Source organism: Palaemon carinicauda, chromosome 1, assembly GCF_036898095.1.
Source record: "Palaemon carinicauda isolate YSFRI2023 chromosome 1, ASM3689809v2, whole genome shotgun sequence".
NCBI lineage: Eukaryota > Metazoa > Arthropoda > Malacostraca > Decapoda > Palaemonidae > Palaemon > Palaemon carinicauda.
The window spans coordinates 1,226,907-1,249,895 of NC_090725.1; the positions used below are offsets into that span (position 1 = coordinate 1,226,907).

At 43.4% G+C, this 22,989-nt stretch overlaps 1 protein-coding gene across 1 annotated transcript in view; it reads right to left on the reverse strand.

Moving 5' to 3' along the window:
* Positions 1-22,989, reverse strand: part of LOC137641351 (phosphatidylinositol-glycan biosynthesis class X protein-like) — a 114,384-nt gene that overhangs the window by 10,002 nt on the left and 81,393 nt on the right. Inside the window, exons 4-5 of the mRNA XM_068373824.1 lie at positions 17,001-17,131; positions 537-711 (exon numbers count right to left, since the gene is read on the reverse strand). Coding sequence (XP_068229925.1) covers positions 537-711; positions 17,001-17,131 — 306 coding nt within the window. The remainder of the gene's footprint in view (positions 1-536; positions 712-17,000; positions 17,132-22,989) is intronic.

Consider the following 22,989-nt stretch of genomic DNA (forward strand, 5'->3'; position numbering starts at 1 on the left):
GTGTGGGGGATGGTGGATTTTAAACCAACCCTTTGATCATCATACAGGGTACAGTAACTGTTCCACATGACATCCACTTTGGGGTAAAGGAATTTCTGTTTGTTCACATGATTGGGTACAGATCAAGTGGTGGTCCCTTCCAGGGAAGAAACTGTAACATCCAGTTCAAGTTCTAAGAGGACTTCCAAACCACCAAGTAGTGAGTCTCTAATTTAAAGACGAGAGTTTGTATACGGCATAGGAACAAATCACAAATTTTTAAAGTAATTTGCATTTTACCTAGCCATACAAACCCGAGTTCCTTGATCCAACTTCCCTCTTCAACCAACTTAAGTTCTTGGCAGAAAGGTCAAAAGTTAAGCCTCACTGGCTGAAAAAGGTGAGTCGCCCCGCACCTTCACCAGATGGATAACCACTTGTTTTTATCAACCAACTCCAGCTCGTGCTGAATCAATCTCCTTAATTAAAGACTCAGGTTTGCATGGCTTTAGAAATTTTGATATCTACAAAATATAACAGAAAAACAAAGAACTTACGCTAAAAGTATGTATTGAGAGCCATTCGCATTGATCATTACCGGTAGGAGGACATGGCTCTAACTGAGTGAGTGCTCGACATGCATCGCCCCCAACATCTTCACACTGTAATAATATGGCTGGGTGAGGCAATCGCACACCTACTTCCAGAGGGTAAGATGTTCCACTTCTTGCTCTGAAAATAACAAAAGCCATCAAATGAAAATTCTACTGCTTCTTATGCAAAACCTAAGAACAAAACAGTTAATACTTACTACCAAGACACAGTACACTACAGTAGTTGTTTTTGAGGTTAGGAGGTAACTAAACATAGGAGCACCCAACTATAAAAAATGACAAATTCGTAATTTATATTTTTCCTAACGATACAAACCTTTGGCTATTTATTTAAGGGTATTACTTTTGGCGAAGCTGAAATGACGAACCATTAAAATTCTTAGCAAGGGTTAACTACCTATTCCGCTAGTTAGCGGGGGTAGAGGGGGTAGCTAGCTACCGCTCTCGCTCACACTCCGGAGATTTAGCTCACTTTGCTTGGAGGTAGGACTTTAAGGGGGATAGGGCTGGCAGGTAAGTTTGTATAAATAACTAAAGGTGTAAGTTTGTATAAATAACTAAAGGTTTGTATCGTTAGGAAAAATACAAATTATCTACGAAGTTGTCATTTGTTCTGCAACTGGAATACAAACCTACGCTAATAATTTATGGGTGACTCACCCATTAGGAAGGGTGGATGTTCCTGCCAATCTGGCTTTTTGGCTTTACCCGGGGGCTCCTTATCTGAGTATATTTGTACCCAAAATAAATAGTCCCTACACCTCGCTAAAGCCTTGCTACGCAAGGTCCGCGGTCTACGCAAGCTGTGTGTTTACATATTTAAACGTGTGACCGTCCAGGTAAAAGTTATTCTACGTCTTTTGTAGGAAAAACTGTTGTAACCAAGACTTTCCCAATACCACCTTGCCAGGGTATGGGGATGCAACAGTATTAGCTTAATGCTAGGTACACATGGGAGCATGGTTTACCTGCAGTGGTTTGAGGCCAGCTTATGCAGAGATCCCAGGATGCTGCTTTCCCTAAGAAAGGGGAGGATGAAGAAAAGAATAAGAGCCAGTCAAACCTTTTCATTCATGCAGACTAAAACCAGGTAACAGTGCCCAAAACCTTTTGCTAATTGTCCTATAAGAAGCTTGAGGTATTATACTAGCTGTTGTGCAGCCACCACAGGGCCGATAGAAATCATATCGAGCCTCCTGTGGTTCACGTCTTGCAGGTAGTGGGCAGTGAAAGTGTTCTAACGTTTCAACACCCCAGCCTGTAGAACCTGCGTCACTGAGAAGTTCCTATTGAATGCCAGGGACGTAGCTACGCCCCTGACATCATGAGCTCTGGGATGACGTGAAGGAGGAGGGTCTGGATTCAGCGCATGGTCTATGACCTTGCAAATCCATGCTAAGATGGTGTTCTTGGTGACCCTCCTCTTGGTCCTCCTTGTGCTGACAAAGAGTGCAGGCATGCGGGGACATGCTGCAGGTGTTCTCTTAAGGTACAGCCTCAAACTCCTCACTGGGCAGGGTAATAGATAATCAGAGTCATCTGTTACAAAACGAAGACTCAAAATCCGGAAGGAGTCGAATCGAGGATACACTACTCCCGGGTTCGGAGTCTTAGCAACAAACTCAGGGACGAAGCTGAACGTTACCTTTCCCCATTCCCTTGAATGGGTGATGTTGTATGAGAGATCATGAAGTTCACTGACTCGCTTGTCCGAAGCCAAAGCTAGCAGGACCACTGTCTTCCAAGTCAGATGGCAATCTGTTGCCTGGTGTAATGGTTCATAGGGAGATCTTTTTAGAGACCTGAGAACTCAAACCACGTTCCATGGGGGAGGACAAGTAAGTTCACATCTCCATATGAGTAAGGAAAATTCTAGCAATAGCCTTTTACCGACGAGACTGGCAGGCGCATTTCTTCACGCAAATGCACAAAGAACTCCCCTATTGCTGGAATAGTGGCATCCACGACACCAACCACAGAAGACTTTCCACTTTGCTTGGTAGACTGCTGCTGATGACTTTCGCAGGTATACAGACATCCTGCTTGCAATTTGTTGCAAAAATCCTCTTTGAGAGAGGAGATGCTGGATAGTCTCCTGGCATGAAGTCGTAGCGATACTGCAGCTTTACGGAATATGTTGGCCTGTGGTTGTTTGAGTAGATCGTGTTGTAGAGGGAGTTCTCTTGGAGACTCCGTCAGGAGTTGCAGAAGGTCCGGAAACCATTCTGAGTGATGCCATAGCGGAGCTATGAGGGTTATTGAAAGGTTGACCAATGTTTTCACCTTGTTGAGTACCCTCCTCATCAGACAGAACGGGGGAAAGGAGTAAACATCGATGTTGTCCCATCATTGTTGGAATGCATCTTGCCAGAGAGCCTTAGGCTCTGGGACTGGGAAGCAGTACAACGGGAGCCTGAAGTTCAGGGCCGTTGCAAAAAGATTCACTGTCGGAGAACCCCACAAAGTCAGGACTTTGTTGGCTTCTAGATGATCCAAAGACTGCTTGGTTTTCACTATCTGAGATGCTCTGCTCAGGTTGTCGGTGAGCAAATTCCTCTTGTCCGGAATGAAGTGTGCCGATAGTGGTATCAAGTGAATCTCACCCCATCTCAGTATCTCTACAGCTAGATGGGACAGGGGTTGCAAAAAAGTACCTCCTTGCTTGTTGATGTAAGCCACTACTGTGGTGTTGTTGCTAATCACCACCACTGAATGGCCCACCAGGAATTGTTGGAACTGTTGAAGGGCCAGAAAGATGGCCTTCATCTCAAGGAGATTTATGTGGACGTACTCTTCTGACTGACCAGATGCCTGAGGTTGTGTGGTGCAGCATGTCGGGCCCCCGCCCTTTTTCTGAAGCGTCTGAGAAAAGCATCAAATCTGGGAGGAGGACGAGAAGTTACTTGTCTGACACCCACCATTTGAGGTCTGTCTGTTCCCCTGATCCCATATGGATCCGGATGTTCGGGGAATCGAGAGTCTGATTCCACCGGGACTTGAGTTGCCACTCGAGGGATCTCATCCTGAGGCGACCGTTCGATATTCTGTCTACTGATGAGAAGGCTTTGTGGAGATTGGTGTCTATTATCATGCCTAGGTATACCAGTCTCTGCGTAAGAAGCATGGAGGACATTTCGAGGTTTATCTTGGCAAAACTTCAGAAGTTTGTCTCAATGTTGAAGAAGGGTTGACACCGAGTCTGTTAGGATTAGCCAGTCTTCTAGATAACGATGGAGACAGATGCCAATCCTCAGTGCCCAAGATGACACTCGGGCAAACACTCTGGTGAAGACTTGAAGTGCTGTGGAAAGACCAAAGCACAGCACCTTGATCTGGTATTCCTGTTGTCTAGGCTGAATCTTAAGTACTTCTTTGAAGACGGAAGGATTGGAATCTGGAAGAACGCGTCCTTTAGGTCCAGTGTGCACATAAAGTCCTGTGGTCTTACCGCTAGTCTGACAGTGTCTGCTATCTCCATGTTGAACGGAGTTTGTTTGACAAACTTGTTCAGAGCTGAGAGGTCGATAACTGGTCTCCAGCCTCCAGACGCCTTTTTCACAAGAGTCGACTGAAGAAGCCTGGAGACTTGTCAAGGACCTCCTGGAGAGTGCCCTTTTTCAACAGGGTCTGGACTTCTGCCCGGAGGGCTAGCCCCTTTGCTGATCCCATCACAAAGGAGTCTATTGACACTGGATTCCTAGTCAGGGGAAGGAGAGAAGTTATGAACGGGACGCGGTACCCTGAATAAATCACGGAGATTGTCCAGGGTTCGGCCCAGAGTTGCTTTCACCTGTCCGAGCAACTTTGTAGGCATCCCCCTACTGGTGGACAAGCAGGGGGAATGTCTATCTCAGTGTTTGCAGCCTCTGCCACTCCCTCTAGGATATTTTCCTCCCCTGGAGGACTTTGTGCCCTTTTTGTCCTTGGCAGGAATGGGATTCTTAGACACTGTTGTCTTCGCTGCTGCTTTGTTCGTCATGGTCTTGGCTGGACGGGACCACTGAGGAGCTGGTGGTATATAGGGCTTGGGTGTCAAAGCCCTATGGAGGAGGGAGTCCTGATGGGACTTCCTCCATCTCTCAGGAGCATGTTCTATATCCTTAGGCTCAAATAGATGGGATCCCTCTAGAGAGGAATTCCTGAGTCTGGCGATCTTGGCATTTGGGACTTACTGGTGGAATCTCTCAGACACCCAGTCCAGACATTTCAGAATGGTATTTGCTCATAAATTTGAAACTTGATGGGCAAGAAACTCAATTGTGCAGGTGCCTGAGAACATTAAAGTCTCAATTGCTTTCCTGGTACATTCCTTGGAGAAATATTCAGTTCGTACCAAGATTCCCAAGGTCCCTATCAAACATCAAGCAACGAAGTAGCCTGCATGGCATACTTTGTGACCTTCTCCTGATTAAGGATCTCGGTTGCTGAGAATGAGACCTGTCGGTTGGATAGTTTCTCTAGAAAGACTCCCTTGGTGAGCTCGGTTGCTGAGAATGAGACCTGTCGGTTGGATAGTTTCTCTAGAAAGACTCCCTTGGTGAGCTCTTTCAAGGGGTGGACGAGGCTCGTCTAAGATCTCGAAATACCTCCTCTGCTGGAGACGAGGAGGTAGAAGCTTAGTGGTAGAGCTGGAACGCTGGAAGGAGGAGAGCTCAGAGAGCTGTAGGGCAATCTTAGCCCTCGCACCCTTTAGTCCCTGAGACCAAGGCAAGGCTGCGCTGGTCTTTGAGGGCTTCTGGGTGCCAAAGACATGGTCTAAGACCGTGTCTTTGCCCTTTCGTATGGATATATCTGGGTCAGTAAACCCATTAAGAACCCTCATGAGAGTTAGAACCTGCCAGAATACATGTTCCGACTCTTTCTGCTCTCCTTACGACGTTGGACTTGCAGCGAAGTCTCCTTCTTCCATCCCAGAGAGCTCTTCTCGGGGTAGGTTGCGGACATCCTTCAAGTGACTGGCTGTATCTGTAGACTTAGAAATCCTTAAAGATGACTTTGGAAGAGTCTTGGAGTCATTAGGTTCCTTACAAGGAAGGATGTAGGACTCAAGCATTGAAGGCCGGATTGTCATGTCCCTCCTGAGTTCCATCAGTGGTGGAGAACTCTCCGTGCGAGAGGAAATTTCCTCCGAAGGTCGAAGAGAGGAAGCCCCTTCCTCGCGCGACTCCCTCAGCGGAGGTGAGGTAGGAGAGTGTCTGGTGGAAGATGCAGGAAGAGCAGGCCTCGATGGCCTAACAGGAGTCACCTTTACCCTCAGAGATGCTCTGTAGAACTGGCAGACAGAGCAGGCTTGAAAGCTTGCACCACTGCTCTGACCACAGCACTGAACCACGGCTGCTGACTGACTGACGCACAGTCAGACAGCTCCCCTGAAGGGGACGGGACCAAAGGTTCCCTGCGAGGAGTTTCTACTATTGATGGGTCCGCCTTAGAGGAAGGCAGCTTCGGGATCCTGAACCCTTCTGTGGAGACCCCTTCTCCTTTCCCCAGCTTTCGCACTGTATTGCGTTTGCTGGGAGGGAAATGAGGCGATGGTGACCTGTCGATTCGATGTTCCTTAAACCCAGGAGCCTGTAGAACCTGCCCATGGCCATGGCTCATTGGCGAGCGCTGGTGGGTCGGAGAGCGCTTGTGAGCAAGAAAGCGCTGGCATGCAGGAGAGCACTGCATGCAGTAAAGCACTGCACATGTTGCTGGTGCGCTGAATCCAGAGAATGCGCAGGAGAGCAAGGGCGCACAGGAGAGCACGGGGACGCAGAATAGTACTGCGCAGGAGGATCCTGGCGCGCTGGAGAGCGCTGGCGAGCCGGAGGGTACTGATGAGCTAGAGAGACCTTTGGCACAGTAGAGCGCTGGTGCGCAGTGGACTGCTGGCACACAGGAGAGTGCTGGCACGCAGGGCAGCATTGGCACGCAGGAGAGCACTGGCGCGCAGGACAGCACTGATGTACAGGAGAACGCTGTTGGTTTGGAGAGCGCTTTCGTATAGGAGAGCGCTTTCGTATAGGAGAGCGCTGGCGAGCCGGAGACCAAGGCTGCAAATGAAAGCGCTGACGTCATGGGGAGCACTGACGAGCTTGAGCTGGAGAGCGCAGTTGCGCTGGTAAGCGTAGGTTGGCTGGCGAGTGCTGGTGAGCTGGTAAACGCTGCTCTTTGGAACGGCGGGGCTGTGCTGGAGAGTACCGGCGATCGGGAGATCGCTGGGGCATTGAAGGGCGCTGAGGACAAGCAGGAGAAGGCTGGCGATCAAGGGAACGTCGAAGCACTGGAGAGCGCTGACGCGCTGGAGAGCGCTGACGCGCTGACGCGCTGGAGAGCGCTGACGCGCTGAAGAGCACTGACACGCTGGAGATCGAAGATGCTCTGGAAAGCGTTGGAGTGTAGGCTGGCGCTGATGTGCTGTTGGAGAGCGCAGCTGAACCCTTAGATAGAACATCCAGAGGATGTACAGGAGACAGGTATGGTGATGGCAGGTCAGCAAGTCAGCTGGAAGGTTAAACAGGAACAGGGATGTGCCCTTTGGAAGGGCGAACATCCATCGATGGGGATCGCGAACGATCGGCAGAAGAGTCCAGGGCCGAAGTCTGAGGACGGCAGCGTCATCAGGAGAAGGACCAGGGACGGGCAAAGGTCGAGGGCCAGAAGAAGCGGGGAATGGCTGAGAAGACGAGGCTGAAGAGTCAAAGAGACGCCTTTTCACCAATGGTGAAGGGCAACCTCTAAGGCGAAGCAGAAGGCGAGCTCTGCGACGAAGATGCCCTCTAGGGGCCGTTGGATCAGCATGCTGACCTTGGGCAGCAGTCCTCCGAAGAGGAGTCTCTATGAGAGAACTCCCCCAAGGGAGAGAAACACTCGCAGGAAAGACAGACAAGGGCCTTAGTTTCCCCCTCAAAGGATGAACAGGAAGGGGGAAACGTACTAGGCAGCAACAGCTGGAGAATCTGGAGGGGCAGGGGCGTCGGCAGCGGCTACAGAAGACGCCTCTGACACCACAACGTCGACAAGAGATTGAGGATCCACTTACGAAGTCGACGAGGGCTGTGCAATCGCACCACGGAGAATAAGCTGCAGCAAAGAGTCCTTGGAGGGAGGACTCGGAAGCCCCAAGGACAACCATACCTGTAACACAGAAGACATAGACAAGGCTTCACCTGGGGGGAGAGGTTGGGCCGCTTCGCTAGAAGCAACATCATCTCTCGAGGACCGGGGTTAGCCAAAAATTAAAGGGTCTACACTACTGCCCGACGGTCTCTCGGAAGAGGCCGAACGAATAGGAGCTTCGGAGGAAGGTCGGGAGGCAGAAGAAGAGGTCTTTGGTTTTTCTACCTTCGAAGGAGAAATATCCCGCTTAGACTTCTTTTGTCATCATCCAAACCTCTCTCACTGGAAGGCAGACCACTCCCGACACTCATTACACTTATTACTACTATCACACCATTGACCTCTGCAGGCGGGACAAAGGGTGTGGCATGAAGGTACCGCAGGGCCAGCCTTAAAGTCCAGGGCAGGTACACAAGGTCAGCAGAAGTCAACACAAGCACACTCTATTAAAGAGAAAGCACAAACAAAAAACATTAATGGAAGTCCAAAATATAACTTGGTGAAGATGAAGAACAGTGTGAGCGGGAGCAGTAGAAAGCTACCCCCCTACCCCGCTAACTAGCGGAATGGGTAGTTAACTCTTGCTAAATTTAAATGGCTCGTCATTTAAGCTTCGCCAAAAGTAATACCCCTAAATAAATAGCATAGGTTTGTATTCCAGTTACGGAACAAACAATTTTTGAAAGAAATTTATATTTATGAACATTTACTCAAAATTCATTGCCTTTCTTTAATTGAAAAAAAAAAAACACTTTGATAAAAAAACATGATTTTAAACTATAATTTATTTCCAAACTTACCTCCAACTAGTAAACTATTATGCTTCAAAGATGCCAGCCTAAAAACCTCAAAATAACAATAAGAAATTATAATAAATTTCCTCTCGAGGGGTTACTATACCTACCACCACCCACCTGCCATGTACCAAGAAGTTGGTGGAGGACAAGTGCCAATAAATAACAATACAGAAAATGATTCAGATTATAGAAGTTACGAAACCTTACCAAACATATCCTTTTGACTGAAGTGATGAGGGGCTAGGAAACTACCAGCATTCAAAAGTATGGAAATAAGGGATTTTGACGAAGGAAAAATCTATTTCTGGGCGAGAGACCTGTGCTGCCCAGTGAACCCACCCACTGCTTTCCCACCCAAAATTGGCCCAAGCTTGGGTGCTATGAGGAGTGAAGGTGATCGCGTGGGTGGAGGTAGTAGTAGTAGCGATCAGTAGTGGAATGTAGAACGGCACCTCGTAGTAACGGGGGAATTTGAAGAGGAGAGATCTAAATGGCACGAGACCTCTGACAGTGGTTTTCACGCCCCAGTTACTATACTGACACCTTATATAGGTGAGCGAGCTGGGTTCATCCCTAGCATTCTAATGCAACTTTTTCTCTGGTAATATATAGCAGAAATATACCTTAGAAATGATGCTAAAGGAGCATTTCATGGAGCGGCACAGGTTGAGCCCAGAAAATAGATTTTAGTTTAAAAACAGTTTTTCATGAATCTTACCTTTGAAAATAAAATGCTGAATTACACGCTTCCAAGAGGGCAAAAAAAATGATACAGTAGAGCCTTGTGATAACGGACATGGTTATAACAAATTTCTAATATAATGGACTAAATACAGATAACCAGATTAGAGTTCAGTTGGCAAGGGTCATAGAAGGAGTAGCATTCATAGGTTCGAGATAAAGTATTGCCTTTATAGGCCTGAGGTAAAGTATTTATATTTATTTACTTTATACTTTTGCACATAATGGTAATAAATCCATCTTTACCTTATTTATTATTAGCATATCTTTATAGGAAATAGCCTAAGTGAGGAATAATTCTACATTATTGAAATCAACAAATTTCTATACAAGCCCATCCAAGAAATATAAACACTCAGCTGATTTTGTCCTCATCTGATTTTAAGCTACCACTCTCGAGGATATATACATATATAAATATCATACAGTATAGTATTGTTAATATATGTAAAGATGGTGTTATTACAAATGTTTTACTCACTTTATCTTTAGAAATTCAAAATTAACAAAATAAAGCTATTTATATCATGCTTTTTCTACATATGATGCCCAAAAAGGAAGACCATTGCTTTGTATGCGTTTCATCATCAGACACAACAAATGAATCAACAAACAAATGCATTTACACATCAAATTAAGAACTAATAGCTTCAAGTAAACTATGATAACTGGTAGTCTATAGCATACCGGTATTTGGCCAATATCTATTATAAGATTTCTTAAGTTTTGAAATTACATATCGTCACCCTCATAAACTAACTGCCTAAGTCATTTTCTCCACTTGTTGGGAAATAAAAAAAACCTTCTCATTTCCTAATTTTTTATATCATTGTATTGAGCTTCAATTAACAAATTCTAATTCACAAATTCTTCTGCTAAGAATTTGTGAATTGAAACTCAGGACAATGATATAAAGAATTAGGAAATGAGAAGGTTTTTTTTTTTGAGTTCCCAACAAGTGGAGAAAATGACTTAGGCAATTAGTTTATGAGGGTGACGATATGCGAGCCCGACTGACAAAATGTAAACATCGTCAGCTGATTCAAGCTACTTCTGTTGAGAATATGAGCATATAAATAAAAAGTATTCTTGATATAATTCCTAAACTTATTTGAACCATCCTATTATAAATTGAGGTTTAACATACATAGTTATGGTCCTATATGGTAAGAAGGTGAGTAAAAAGATTAAATTTGAAAAAAAGAATTTACCAGCAAACACAAGCATGTCCTGGTGGCAAAACAAAATAATAAAAAGGGGATTGGCTTCATTTACATGGGAAGCAGCCAAGGCAAGAGCATCCACATGTATATCTCGGTGGCTCCTTATCAACAGGAACCTCAGCTACCATGCTTTGCCAAGGAGAGTAAATTTTCTAATACAGTATAGCGTTACTGTCATATTTTTTTTCAATTGCGAAATAGCAATGATTCCTGGGTAAGAATTATAAAAATGTTATTTTCATTAGTAAAATAAATTTTTGAATATACTTACCCGATGATCATATAGCTGTCAGCTCTGCTGCCCGACAGAAAAACCTACGAGCGGAATACGCCAGCGATCGCTATACAGGTGGGGGTGTACATCAACAGCGCCATCTGTCAAGTAGGTACTCAAGTACTCGATGTCAACAAAGAACCAATTTTCTCCTCTGTCCACTGGGTCTCTATTGGGGAGGACGGGTGGGTCCTTTAATTTATGATCATCGGGTAAGTATATTCAAAAATTTATTTTACTAATGAAAATAACATTTTTCAATATTAAACTTACCCGATGATCATATAGCTGATTCACACCCAGGGGGGTGGGTAGAGACCAGCATTACATGTTGACATTATTATGAGCTAAGTATTCCGTATTTCATTTTAGCAGTTATTCAAAATAACAAACATAAAATAAATAAGTACCTGGTAAGGAAGTCGACTTGAACAATTACTCTGCCTTTTTAAGTTCGTCTTCCTTACTGAGCCTCGCGATCCTCATAGGATGCTGAGTGACTCCTAGGAGCTGAAGTATGAAGGGTTGCAACCCATACTAAAGGTCCTCATCAAAACCTCTAATCTAGGCGCTTCTCAAGAAATGACTTTGACCACCCGCCAAATCAAGTAGGATGCGAAAGGCTTCTTAGCCTTCCGGACAACCCAAAAACAAGAATAAAACATTTCAAGAGAAAGATTAAAAAGGTTATGGAATTAGGGAATTGTAGTGGTGGAGCCCTCACCACTACTGCACTCGTTGCTACGAATGGTCCCAGATTGTAGCAGTTCTCGTAAAGAGACTGGACATTCTTAAGATAAAAGACGCAAACACTGATTTGCTTTTCCAATAGGTTGCGTCGAATATCTTTGCAGAGATCTATTTTATTTAAAGGCCACGGAAGTTGCGACAGCTCTAACTTCGTGTGTCCTTACCTTCAGCAAAGCTTGGTCTTCCTCATTCAGAAGGGAATGAGCTTCTCGTATTAACAGTCTGATAAAATAGGATAAAGCATTCTTTGACATAGGCAAAGATGGATTCTTAACTGAACACCATAAAGCTTCAGACGGGCCTCGTAAAGGTTTTTAAAAAGAACTTAAGAGCTCTTACAGGACATAATACTCTTTCTAGTTCATTTCCAACCATACGATAAGTTTGGAATATCGAATGATATTGGTCAAGGCCGAGAAGGCAGCTCGTGTTGGCTAGAAAACCAAGTTGTAGAACATGTAGCCGTTTCGGATGAGAATCCGATGTTCTTGCTGAAGGCATGAATCTCACTGACTCTTTTAGCTGTGGTTAAGCATATCAGGAAAAGAGTCTTAAAGGTGAGATCTTTCAGGGAGGCTGATTGAAGCGGTTCGAACCTGTCTGACATAAGGAATCTTAGTACCACGTCTAAATTCCAACCAGGTGTAACCAAACGACGCTCCTTCGTGGTCTCAAAAGACTTAAGGAGGTCCTGTAGATCTTTATTGTTGGAAAGATCTAAGCCTCTGTGACGGAAGACTGATGCCAACATGCTTCTGTAACCCTTGATAGTGGGAGCTGAAAGAGATCGTTCTTTCCTCAGATATAAGAGAAAGTCAGCTATTTGAGTTACAGAGGTACTGGTCGAGGATACGGATACTGACTTGCACCAGTTTCGGAAGATTTCCCACTTCGATTGGTAGATTCTAAGGGTGGATGTTCTCCTTGCTCTAGCAAACGCTCTGGTTGCCTCCTTCGAAAAGCCTCTAGCTCTTGAGAGTCTTTCGATAGTCTGAAGGCAGTCAGACGAAGAGCGTGGAGGCCTTGGTGTACCTTCTTTACGCGTGGCTGACGTAGAAGGTCCACCCTTAGGGGAAGTGTTATGGGAACGTCTACTAGCCATCGAAGTACCTCGGTGAGTCATCCTCTCGCGGGCCAGAGGGAAGCAACTAGCGTCAACCTTGTCCCTTCGTGAGAGGCGAGCTTCTGCAGTACCTTGTTGACAATCTTGAACGGAGGGAATGCATCTAGATCTAGATGTGACCAATCTAGTAGAAAGGCATCTATATGAACTACTGCTGGGTCCGGGATAGGTGAGCAAACTATTGGGAGCCTCTTGGTCATCGAGGTTGCGAAGAGATCTATGGTTGGCTGGCCCCAGGTGGCCCAAAGTCTCTTGCATACATCCTTGTGGAGTGTCCATTATGTTGGAATTATTTGTCCCTTCCGACTGAGACAATCTGCTATGACATTCAAGTTGCCTTGGATGAACCTCGTTACTAGTGAAAAGTCTAGACCTGTTGACCAGGTGAGGAGGTCCCTTGCGATCTCGTACTATGTCAGAGAGTAGGTCCCTCCTTGCTTGGAGATGAACGTCAAAGCCGTGTGTTGTCCGAGTTCACCTCCACCACTTTGCCTTGAAGGAGAGACCTGAAGCTTTTCCAGGTCAGACGTACTGCCAGTAGCTTCTTGCAGTTGAAATGCATTGTCCTTTGACTCGAGTTCCATAATCCCGAGCATTCCCTACCGTCTAATGTCGCACCCCAGCCTACGTCCGAGAAGAGAACGTGGTTGGGAGTCTGAACAGTCAGGGGAAGACCCTTTCTAAGGTTGAAAAAGTCCTTTCACCAAGTCAGACCAGACTTTAACTTTCCGGAAATCGGGATCGAGACCGCTTTTAGCGTCTTGTCCTTTTTCCAGTGAAAAGCTAGATGGTATAGAAGAGGACAGAGGTGTAGTCTTCCTAGTGACACAAATTGAACCAAGGATGACAGAGTCCTAACCAGACTCATCCACAGCCTGACAGGGCAGCGTTCCTTCTTCAGCATCTTCTGGATGGATAGCAGGGCTGGGGGTTGATCGTCTTGTTCAGCAACGTCCTCATCAGAGGGTTCCTCATCCGAAACTGACGAGGAAACAGCAACGGAGTGGGCAACGTCTGACTCACTGAATCCGGTCGCACTGGTGGAAGCGTGACGGAGCCGGACGCAATATCATGGTACTGCTGCACAGTCTGTGAACTGTCAACCATGGGGACGCGAGGAAGTACAGAGTCAACCTGAAACTGTCTAGACTGTCTGGGTTGTGCAGTCAACACCCTACCGGGTTGCTGAGGTTGACGCACTGCGTCACAACAAGTCACCTCTGCTGGTTGTTGAACGTCTTCCTAGTGACACTGAACGTCAACAACCACCTCCGAGCGTCGCTTAACGTCAACGTGCGACTGGCAACCCACACTGGGTCGCATCGGTGGAGGAACCACCTCAACTGGCGGACGCGAGTAGGATACCTCAGCGTCAACAGGGCGCACAACCAACCGGTAGGAAGGTTGTTGGCCAGAAGGTTCTTCTCCGTATTAAGTCCTCTATCAAGGACACAAGCTTGGACTGCATGTCTTGCAGCAAAGCCCATTAGGGACTACGGGAGCAGGTGTGGCAACAGACGGGGTTAGCGACTGAAGCGGAACCATTTACCATCCCTGGAAGCCTTGTTATGTGTGACATAATAGTACAGCAAAACTTCAAAGGCTCGACAAAAGTTGATAGGAGGCTAAGCAGCTTAAGGCTCCTCTCCAAATGACAGAGTCCTCAAAGGAATATCAGTTGGAGGGAGAACAGCACTTTCTCATCTATAGGAACCTTGTCCGAGAAAAGCTAGGTTATCTCAGTGAGGGTCTCACTGGTGCATTAGCAGCAGACCAGAAGGCAACGTTATGTAACTGCATGACAGTCTGTGAACTGTCAAAAACTGAACTGTCAACCACAACAGGTGCGTGAGGACATGCAGCACTGGTGCATTAGCAGCAGACCAGAAGGCAACGTTATGTAACTGCAGACAGTCTGTGAACTGTCAAAAAACTGAACTGTCAACCACAACAGGCGCGTGAGGACATACAGCACTGGTGCATTAGTAGCAGACCAGAAGGCAACGTTACTGCTTGACAGTCTGTGAGCTGGCAACAACCAAAGCTATGTGGGGAAGCCTCAACTCCTGACTGACTAGTCTGCTGCGGGCGAGTGGCGGTAACCACAGTGGGTTGCGGAGGCTAACGCACCGTGTCAAAACACGGCAGCTTAACTCCACCCTCCTGTTGTTGTGGTAGCACACGCACGTCAACGGAGTGCTCCGTGCGTCTGTGGGAGTCAGCATGCGTCTGGCAGGGTCGACTGTGCATGGGTGGAGGAGCTCTCACAGCCAGAGTGTGGGAGCAGGCAGCCGCAGTGTCTGCTGGGCGCACAACCGTGGCAGGTTGTAGGCAAACGGGTGCATCGTCAACCTTCTCCGCAGTCGGAGTGTGGGAGCAGGCAGCCTCAGCGTGAGCTGGGCGCACAACCGTGGCAGGTTGTAGGCTAACGGGTGCAGCGTTAACCTTCTCCGCACGAAACTCCTGCAAACCGCAGCTAATTGAGTCTGCATAGACTGCAGTAAAGACCACTTAGGGTCTACAAAAGCGGCAACAGACGGAGCTACTGTCCGTTGTGACTGAGGGTCTAAAAAAGCGGGTGCGGCAACAGACGGAGTTACTGCCTGTTGCGGTACCACCTTGCCTCTCTTGGGAGGTGTGCAGTCGTCGGATGACTGCAGCGAGTCCGAACTGACCCAGTGGCTACACCTGGGCCGTTGGACTTGCGCGGAAGGGACCAACTTGCACTTAATAAGCTGCGAGACCTTGGTCCAAGGTTTCTTACGAGAAACCTCTTCCGCAGACGAGAAGTAAATGGGCTCTCTCGTCTTTGTGTGGGTGGGGCGATCTTGGTAGATACGCCCGAAACCACGGAGGGAAAAACGTCTGTTCGTTGATCAAGGCCTGAGGAACCCATAAGTCGTTCGACATTACTTCTCCCCTGGGCTTGGGAGCTTGCAAGAGGTCCCGGACTAGGTGAACGACAGGCACGAACAGACGAACCCTCGGACACAACACTGTAACACTTTGCGCATATCACTTTATCACTTTGATTTTCTGTTTTGCACTTATTTCACTGAAATCGAAACTTTTACTGATTTCTACCTGAAACACGCAATCCTACCCTTCATTAAAAGGTAGTAATTGCGAAAACAGTCGTATAATGCAACAGAAAACATATATAAAGATAAAGAATTCAGTGGCTGGGAAAGAGACTAAACACTAGATCAAATAAACTACGTTTACAATCTCTCACCGCACATAGCCTGGGAACAAGAATAAAACCCTAGAAACGTTTTACCTTCTTCCCCTACAGCGACTAGGGAGGAGAGTAAAACGTGAACAACGTTACCCGCTTGAACGAAACGTTTTTTCTCCTCTCTCTCCCTCCGTCTCTATCTCTCTCTCTCTTTCTCTCTTGATTTCGCACCTGAGAGAAGAGCCCAATTATATATCGTCAAAACATGTTATTTGCTAAAGGAAAAAACTGAAAGGTTTTCCAAATAAAAAGTTCCTTTAATTTAGAATTTAAACCATTTAAGCTAAGAAAGAATGAACGAAACGCCAGAATCGGTTTACTCTTACTGCAAAGTGAAACCGTGAAACACTCTCTCTCTCTATCGTAACGATAGAGCGCATGTTGAACGTCCTGAACGTCAACAACTGCGTAGACTAAAAAAACTAAACGTTAGTTCATCTTTGAAAACAGTACGAGACTATCAAAGAAATTCTTTCATAAAATATTAAATTTAAAAAGTTTTAAATTCTTTAAAGGCTAAATACGATATAACGGGCTCAACGTTGATTAACTTCGGTTCCAAGTTAGGACCGCCTACTATCAGGAAAGGTCGCATATAAACAAAACATAAAAATTTATTTTTATATGTTGATAATAAATGGAAAGTTAATCGAAGAGGCCTAATAAAGGCGGAGAGATATAAAATATATAGATCTATAACGTGTTAAGCAAAATTACTAAAACCTAAACACACTTCCGTCTAAGGGAAGGGTCGGCCATTTAAAAGTGAAAGAGAGTCCATACTCTCTTCGTCACCATAATTAAATCTATCCAAAACGAGTTCAAGTTTTGAAATGAAGATAAAACCCCTGCATAGCGAAAGCTCAAAACTGGAATAGTGTACTTCACCAAATAGTTGTGAAAACAAATCCAGTTAGTAACAGCGTATTTAGTAGGTCTTGCCAGTGGCACGACAGAGAGAAAATTGGTTCTTTGTTGACATCGAGTACTTGAGTACCTACTTGACAGATGGCGCTGTTGATGTACACCCCCACCTGTATAGCGATCGCTGGCGTATTCCGCCCGTAGGTTTTTCTGTCGGGCAGCAGAGCTGACAGCTATATGATCATCGGGTAAGTTTAATATTGAAAAATAAAATTTTATTTTCATTAAAATCCTACCTGTGATATCGAAAGTGAATTGGAACAGTCATGTTGATGAGCCAACGCCCATCATCCATGGGTTGAGGGCGCACAAAGTAGTATGCTAAAATTCTTGGAGAGAAATGTTCCGGTGTCTCAACATTTATCATCTGAAAAATATTTAAGAGATGGAATGGGTGACTCTTCCAATTGATGTCATTCAAACATCTAAAGACAATTTACATTATAACAAAGAAAATTATGACAAAGATCAGCTCTTTATGAAATTTGGCTTAGAAGATGCTCTTGGAACCATACAATCTAAAAAGCTATAAGAATTACAGTACCAGTTTTGTATTACCAATTAATATTTTAAGAACACTATCATCTCCAACATGAACTAAAATATATACAATCTAACCTTTTAAGAAAAAGTGACATCTTACCACATAATAATTAGCCCTATAGTAAGATTATTTTCATTGTTAACAAGGTAACAAAGTGATGCACATTCCCACTGTCATTTGTTGGAGTTGGAGTCAAGCAGCAGAAGGAATGAGAAGGAGAGAAAGACACCTGAATGTACTGTACTTCATTCAGTTCCATTTCACCTTCCATTCTAAGTTCAACTTTATATTGACTTGATCTCTCACTCTCTTGATGTATTTCATATATAGTACACTGATGTTACTTACTCCCTCATTCAAATTTTGGAACCTTTCTCCAATTTTCTCAATATTTCACTTATACTTTGTATGGAAATTAGTTTATTCACAAGAAGAAGTATGGAAATTTTTTTTTTCATAGGAAGAAGTATGGAAATTAGTCTTTTTTCTTGGGAAGGAGTGTGTATATAAGTCTTTTCAGAGGAAGGACTATAGATACTAGTTTATTCACAGGGAGGAGTACGGAAATTAGTTTTATTCACAGGGTGGAGTACGGAAATTAGTTTATTCCAAGAGAGGAGTATGGCAATTAGTTTATCCACAGGAACCAGTATGGAAATTAATTTATTCAAAAGGAGTACGAAAATTACTTTATTCACAAGAAGGAGTACAGAAATTAGTTTATTCACAGGAAGGAGTGTAGGAATTAGTTTATTCACAGGGAAGAGTATGGAAATTTGATTATTCACAGGAAACAGTATGGAAATTAGTTTTATTCACAGGGTGGAGTACAGAAATTAGTTTATTCACAGGGAAGAGTATGGAAATTTGATTATTCACTGGGAGGAGTATGGAAATTAGTTTATTCACAGGGAGGAGTAGAGAAATTAGTTTATTCACAGGGAAGTGTGGAAATTAGTTTATTCACAGGGAGGAGTGTGGAAATTAGTTTATTCACAGGGAGGAGTGTGGAAATTAGTTTATTCACAGGGAGGAGTGTGGAAATTAGTTTATTCACAGGGAGGAGTGTGGAAATTAGTTTATTCACAGGGAGGAGTGTGGAAATTAGTTTATTCACAGGGAGGAGTGTGGAAATTAGTTTATTCACTGGGAGGAGTATGGAAATTAGTTTATTCACTGGGAGGAGTATGGAAATTAGTTTATTCACTGGAAGGAGTATGGAAATTAGTTTATTCACAGGGAGGAGTATGGAAATTAGTTTATTCACAGGGAGGAGTGTGGAAATTAGTTTATTCACAGGGAGGAGTGTGGAAATTAGTTTATTCACAGGGAGGAGTATGGAAATTAGTTTATTCACTGGGAGGAGTATGGAAATTAGTTTATTCACTGGGAGGAGTATGGAAATTAGTTTATTCACAGGGAGGAGTATGGAAATTAGTTTATTCACAGGGAGGAGTATGGAAATTAGTTTATTTACAGGGAAGAGTGTGGAAATTAGTTTATTCACTGGGAGGAGTATGGAAATTAGTTTATTCACAGGGAGGAGTATGGAAATTAGTTTATTCACAGGGAGGAGTGTGGAAATTATTTTATTCACAGGGAGGAGTATGGAATTAGTTTATTCACAGGGAGGAGTGTGGAAATTAGTTTATTCACAGGGAAGAGTATGGAAATTAGTTTATTCACAGGGAGGAGTGTGGAAATTAGTTTATTCACAGGGAGGAGTATGGAAATTAGTTTATTCACAGGGAGGAGTGTGGAAATTAGTTTATTCACAGGGAGGAGTGTGGAAATTAGTTTATTCACAGGGAGGAGTATGGAATTAGTTTATTCACAGGGAGGAGTGTGGAAATTAGTTTATTCACAGGGAAGAGTGTGGAAATTATTTTATTCACAGGGAGGAGTATGGAAATTAGTTTATTCACAGGGAGGAGTATGGAATTAGTTTATTCACAGGGAGGAGTGTGGAAATTAGTTTATTCACAGGGAGGAGTGTGGAAATTAGTTTATTCACAGGGAAGAGAGTGGAAATTATTTTATTCACAGGGAGGAGTATGGAAATTAGTTTATTCACAGGGAGGAGTGTGGAAATTAGTTTATTCACAGGGAGGAGTGTGGAAATTAGTTTATTCACAGGGAAGAGTATGGAATTAGTTTATTCACAGGGAGGAGTGTGGAAATTAGTTTATTCACAGGGAAGAGTGTGGAAATTATTTTATTCACAGGGAGGAGTGTGGAAATTAGTTTATTCACAGGGAAGAGTATGGAATTAGTTTATTCACAGGGAGGAGTGTGGAAATTAGTTTATTCACAGGGAAGAGTGTGGAAATTATTTTATTCACAGGGAGGAGTATGGAAATTAGTTTATTCACAGGGAGGAGTATGGAATTAGTTTATTCACAGGGAGGAGTGTGGAAATTAGTTTATTCACAGGGAGGAGTGTGGAAATTAGTTTATTCACAGGGAAGAGTGTGGAAATTATTTTATTCACAGGGAGGAGTATGGAAATTAGTTTATTCACAGGGAGGAGTGTGGAAATTAGTTTATTCACAGGGAAGAGTGTGGAAATTATTTTATTCACAGGGAGGAGTATGGAAATTATTTTATTCACAGGGAGGAGTATGGAATTAGTTTATTCACAGGGAGGAGTGTGGAAATTAGTTTATTCACAGGGAAGAGTGTGGAAATTATTTTATTCACAGGGAGGAGTGTGGAAATTAGTTTATTCACAGAGAAGAGTATGGAAATTAGTTTATTCACAGGGAGGAGTATGGAAATTAGTTTATTTACAGGGAGGAGTATGGAAATTAGTTTATTCACAGGGAGGAGTGTGGAAATTATCTTATTCACAGGGAAGAGTGTGGAAATTATTTTATTCACAGGGAGGAGTATGGAAATTAGTTTATTTACAGGGAGGAGTATGGAAATTAGTTTATTCACAGGGAAGAGTATGGAAATTAGTTTATTCACAGGGAGGAGTGTGGAAATTATTTTATTCACAGGGAGGAGTATGGAATTAGTTTATTTACAGGGAGGAGTATGGAAATTAGTTTATTCACAGGGAGGAGTATGGAAATTAGTTTATTCACTGGGAGGAGTATGGAAATTAGTTTATTCACTGGGAGGAGTATGGAAATTAGTTTATTCACAGGGAGGAGTATGGAAATTAGTTTATTTACAGGGAAGAGTGTGGAAATTAGTTTATTCACTGGGAGGAGTATGGAAATTAGTTTATTCACAGGGAGGAGTATGGAAATTAGTTTATTCACAGGGAGGAGTGTGGAAATTATTTTATTCACAGGGAGGAGTATGGAATTAGTTTATTCACAGGGAGGAGTGTGGAAATTAGTTTATTCACAGGGAAGAGTGTGGAAATTAGTTTATTCACAGGGAGGAGTGTGGAAATTAGTTTATTCACAGGGAGGAGTATGGAAATTAGTTTATTCACAGGGAGGAGTGTGGAAATTATTTTATTCACAGGGAGGAGTATGGAATTAGTTTATTTACAGGGAGGAGTATGGAAATTAGTTTATTCACAGGGAGGAGTATGGAAATTAGTTTATTCACAGGGAGGAGTATGGAAATTAGTTTATTTACAGGGAGGAGTATGGAAATTAGTTTATTCACAGGGAGGAGTGTGGAAATTATTTTATTCACAGGGAGGAGTATGGAATTAGTTTATTTACAGGGAGGAGTATGGAAATTAGTTTATTTACAGGGAGGAGTATGGAAATTAGTTTATTCACAGGGAGGAGTATGGAAATTAGTTTATTTACAGGGAGGAGTATGGAAATCAGTTTATTCACAGGGAAGAGTATGGAAATTAGTTTATTCACAGGGAGGAGTGTGTAAATTAGTTTATTCACAGGGAGGAGTATGGAATTAGTTTATTCACAGGGAGGAGTGTGGAAATTAGTTTATTCACAGGGAGGAGTGTGGAAATTAGTTTATTCACAGGGAGGAGTGTGGAAATTAGTTTATTCACAGGGAGGAGTGTGGAAATTAGTTTATTCACAGGGAGGAGTATGGAAATTAGTTTATTCACAGGGAGGAGTGTGGAAATTAGTTTATTCACAGGGAGGAGTATGGAATTAGTTTATTCACAGGGAGGAGTGTGGAAATTAGTTTATTCACAGGGAAAAGTATGGAAATTAGTTTATTTACAGGGAAGAGTATGGAAATTAGTTTATTCACAGGGAGGAGTGTGGAAATTAGTTTATTCACAGGGAGGAGTGTGGAAATTAGTTTATTCACAGGGAGGAGTGTGGAAATTAGTTTATTCACAGGGAGGAGTATGGAATTAGTTTATTCACAGGGAGGAGTGTGGAAATTAGTTTATTCACAGGGAGGAGTGTGGAAATTATTTTATTCACAGGGAGGAGTATGGAAATTAGTTTATTCACAGGGAAGAGTATGGAATTTAGTTTATTTACAGGGAAGAGTATGGAAATTAGTTTATTCACAGGGAAGAGTATGGAAATTAGTTTTTTCACAGGGAAGAGTATGGAAATTATTTTATTCACAGGGAGGAGTATGGAAATTAGTTTATTTACAGGGAGGAGTATGGAAATTAGTTTATTCACAGGGAAGAGTATGGAAATTAGTTTATTCACAGGGAGGAGTGTGGAAATTAGTTTATTCACAGGGAGGAGTGTGGAAATTAGTTTATTCACAGGGAGGAGTGTGGAAATTAGTTTATTCACAGGGAGGAGTGTGGAAATTAGTTTATTCACAGGGAGGAGTGTGGAAATTAGTTTATTCACAGGGAGGAGTATGAAAATTAGTTTATTCACAGGGAGGAGTATGGAAATTAGTTTATTCACAGGGAGGAGTATGAAAATTAGTTTATTCACAAGGAGGAGTATGAAAATTAGTTTATTCACAAGGAGGAGTATGGAAATTAGTTTATTCACAAGGAGGAGTATGGAAATTAGTTTATTCACAGGAAGGAGTGTGGCTTAATTTAATAAAGGCCATAAAAACTCTGAAAAATTATAGAAGTGATAAAATATACCATTGATTTGTTTGTACTTCACAGTTTTTAAGGAACCACAGCGTTAGCCGAGGAAATACTGTACAGTCAACCCTCGTTTATCACGGAGGTTAGGTAACAGACACAGGCGCAAAAGTGAGAATGAACGAATACTTGCAGCCCTAGAGTAAGTCAATTTATAACCTAACAACTCCCTGACCATTAACAGAACCTACCTGCGGTTGACTAACACACTAGGTAAACTACCGTACTGCCCTATACAGTATTCTTTTCATGTGCTTTCTATCATCGTATTTAAGTTCTTACTACTTTTCAAGGGTAATTGTACATTATTAACCCTTTTACCCCCAGGCTCTTTGGAAATTTTCAACCCTTAACCCCCAGGGGGTTATTTTTTTCCCAGCACATTTTGCAGTATATTTTTTTAAATTGCTCTAACAACCTTAATTTTTGTCATAGAGAGGTCAGGTTGGTCTCATTCTCTTGGAAAATGCCTGAAGTTTCTCAAAAAATTACCAAAAATATGAAAAATGATATTTTGATTATAAAATAAATTTTTGAATATACTTAACCGGTGAATATATAGCTGCAACTCTGTTGCTCGACAGACAAACTCTACGGAAAAACTCGCCAGCGATCGCTACACAGGTTGCGGGTGTGCCCAACAGCGCCATCTGTCGACCAGATA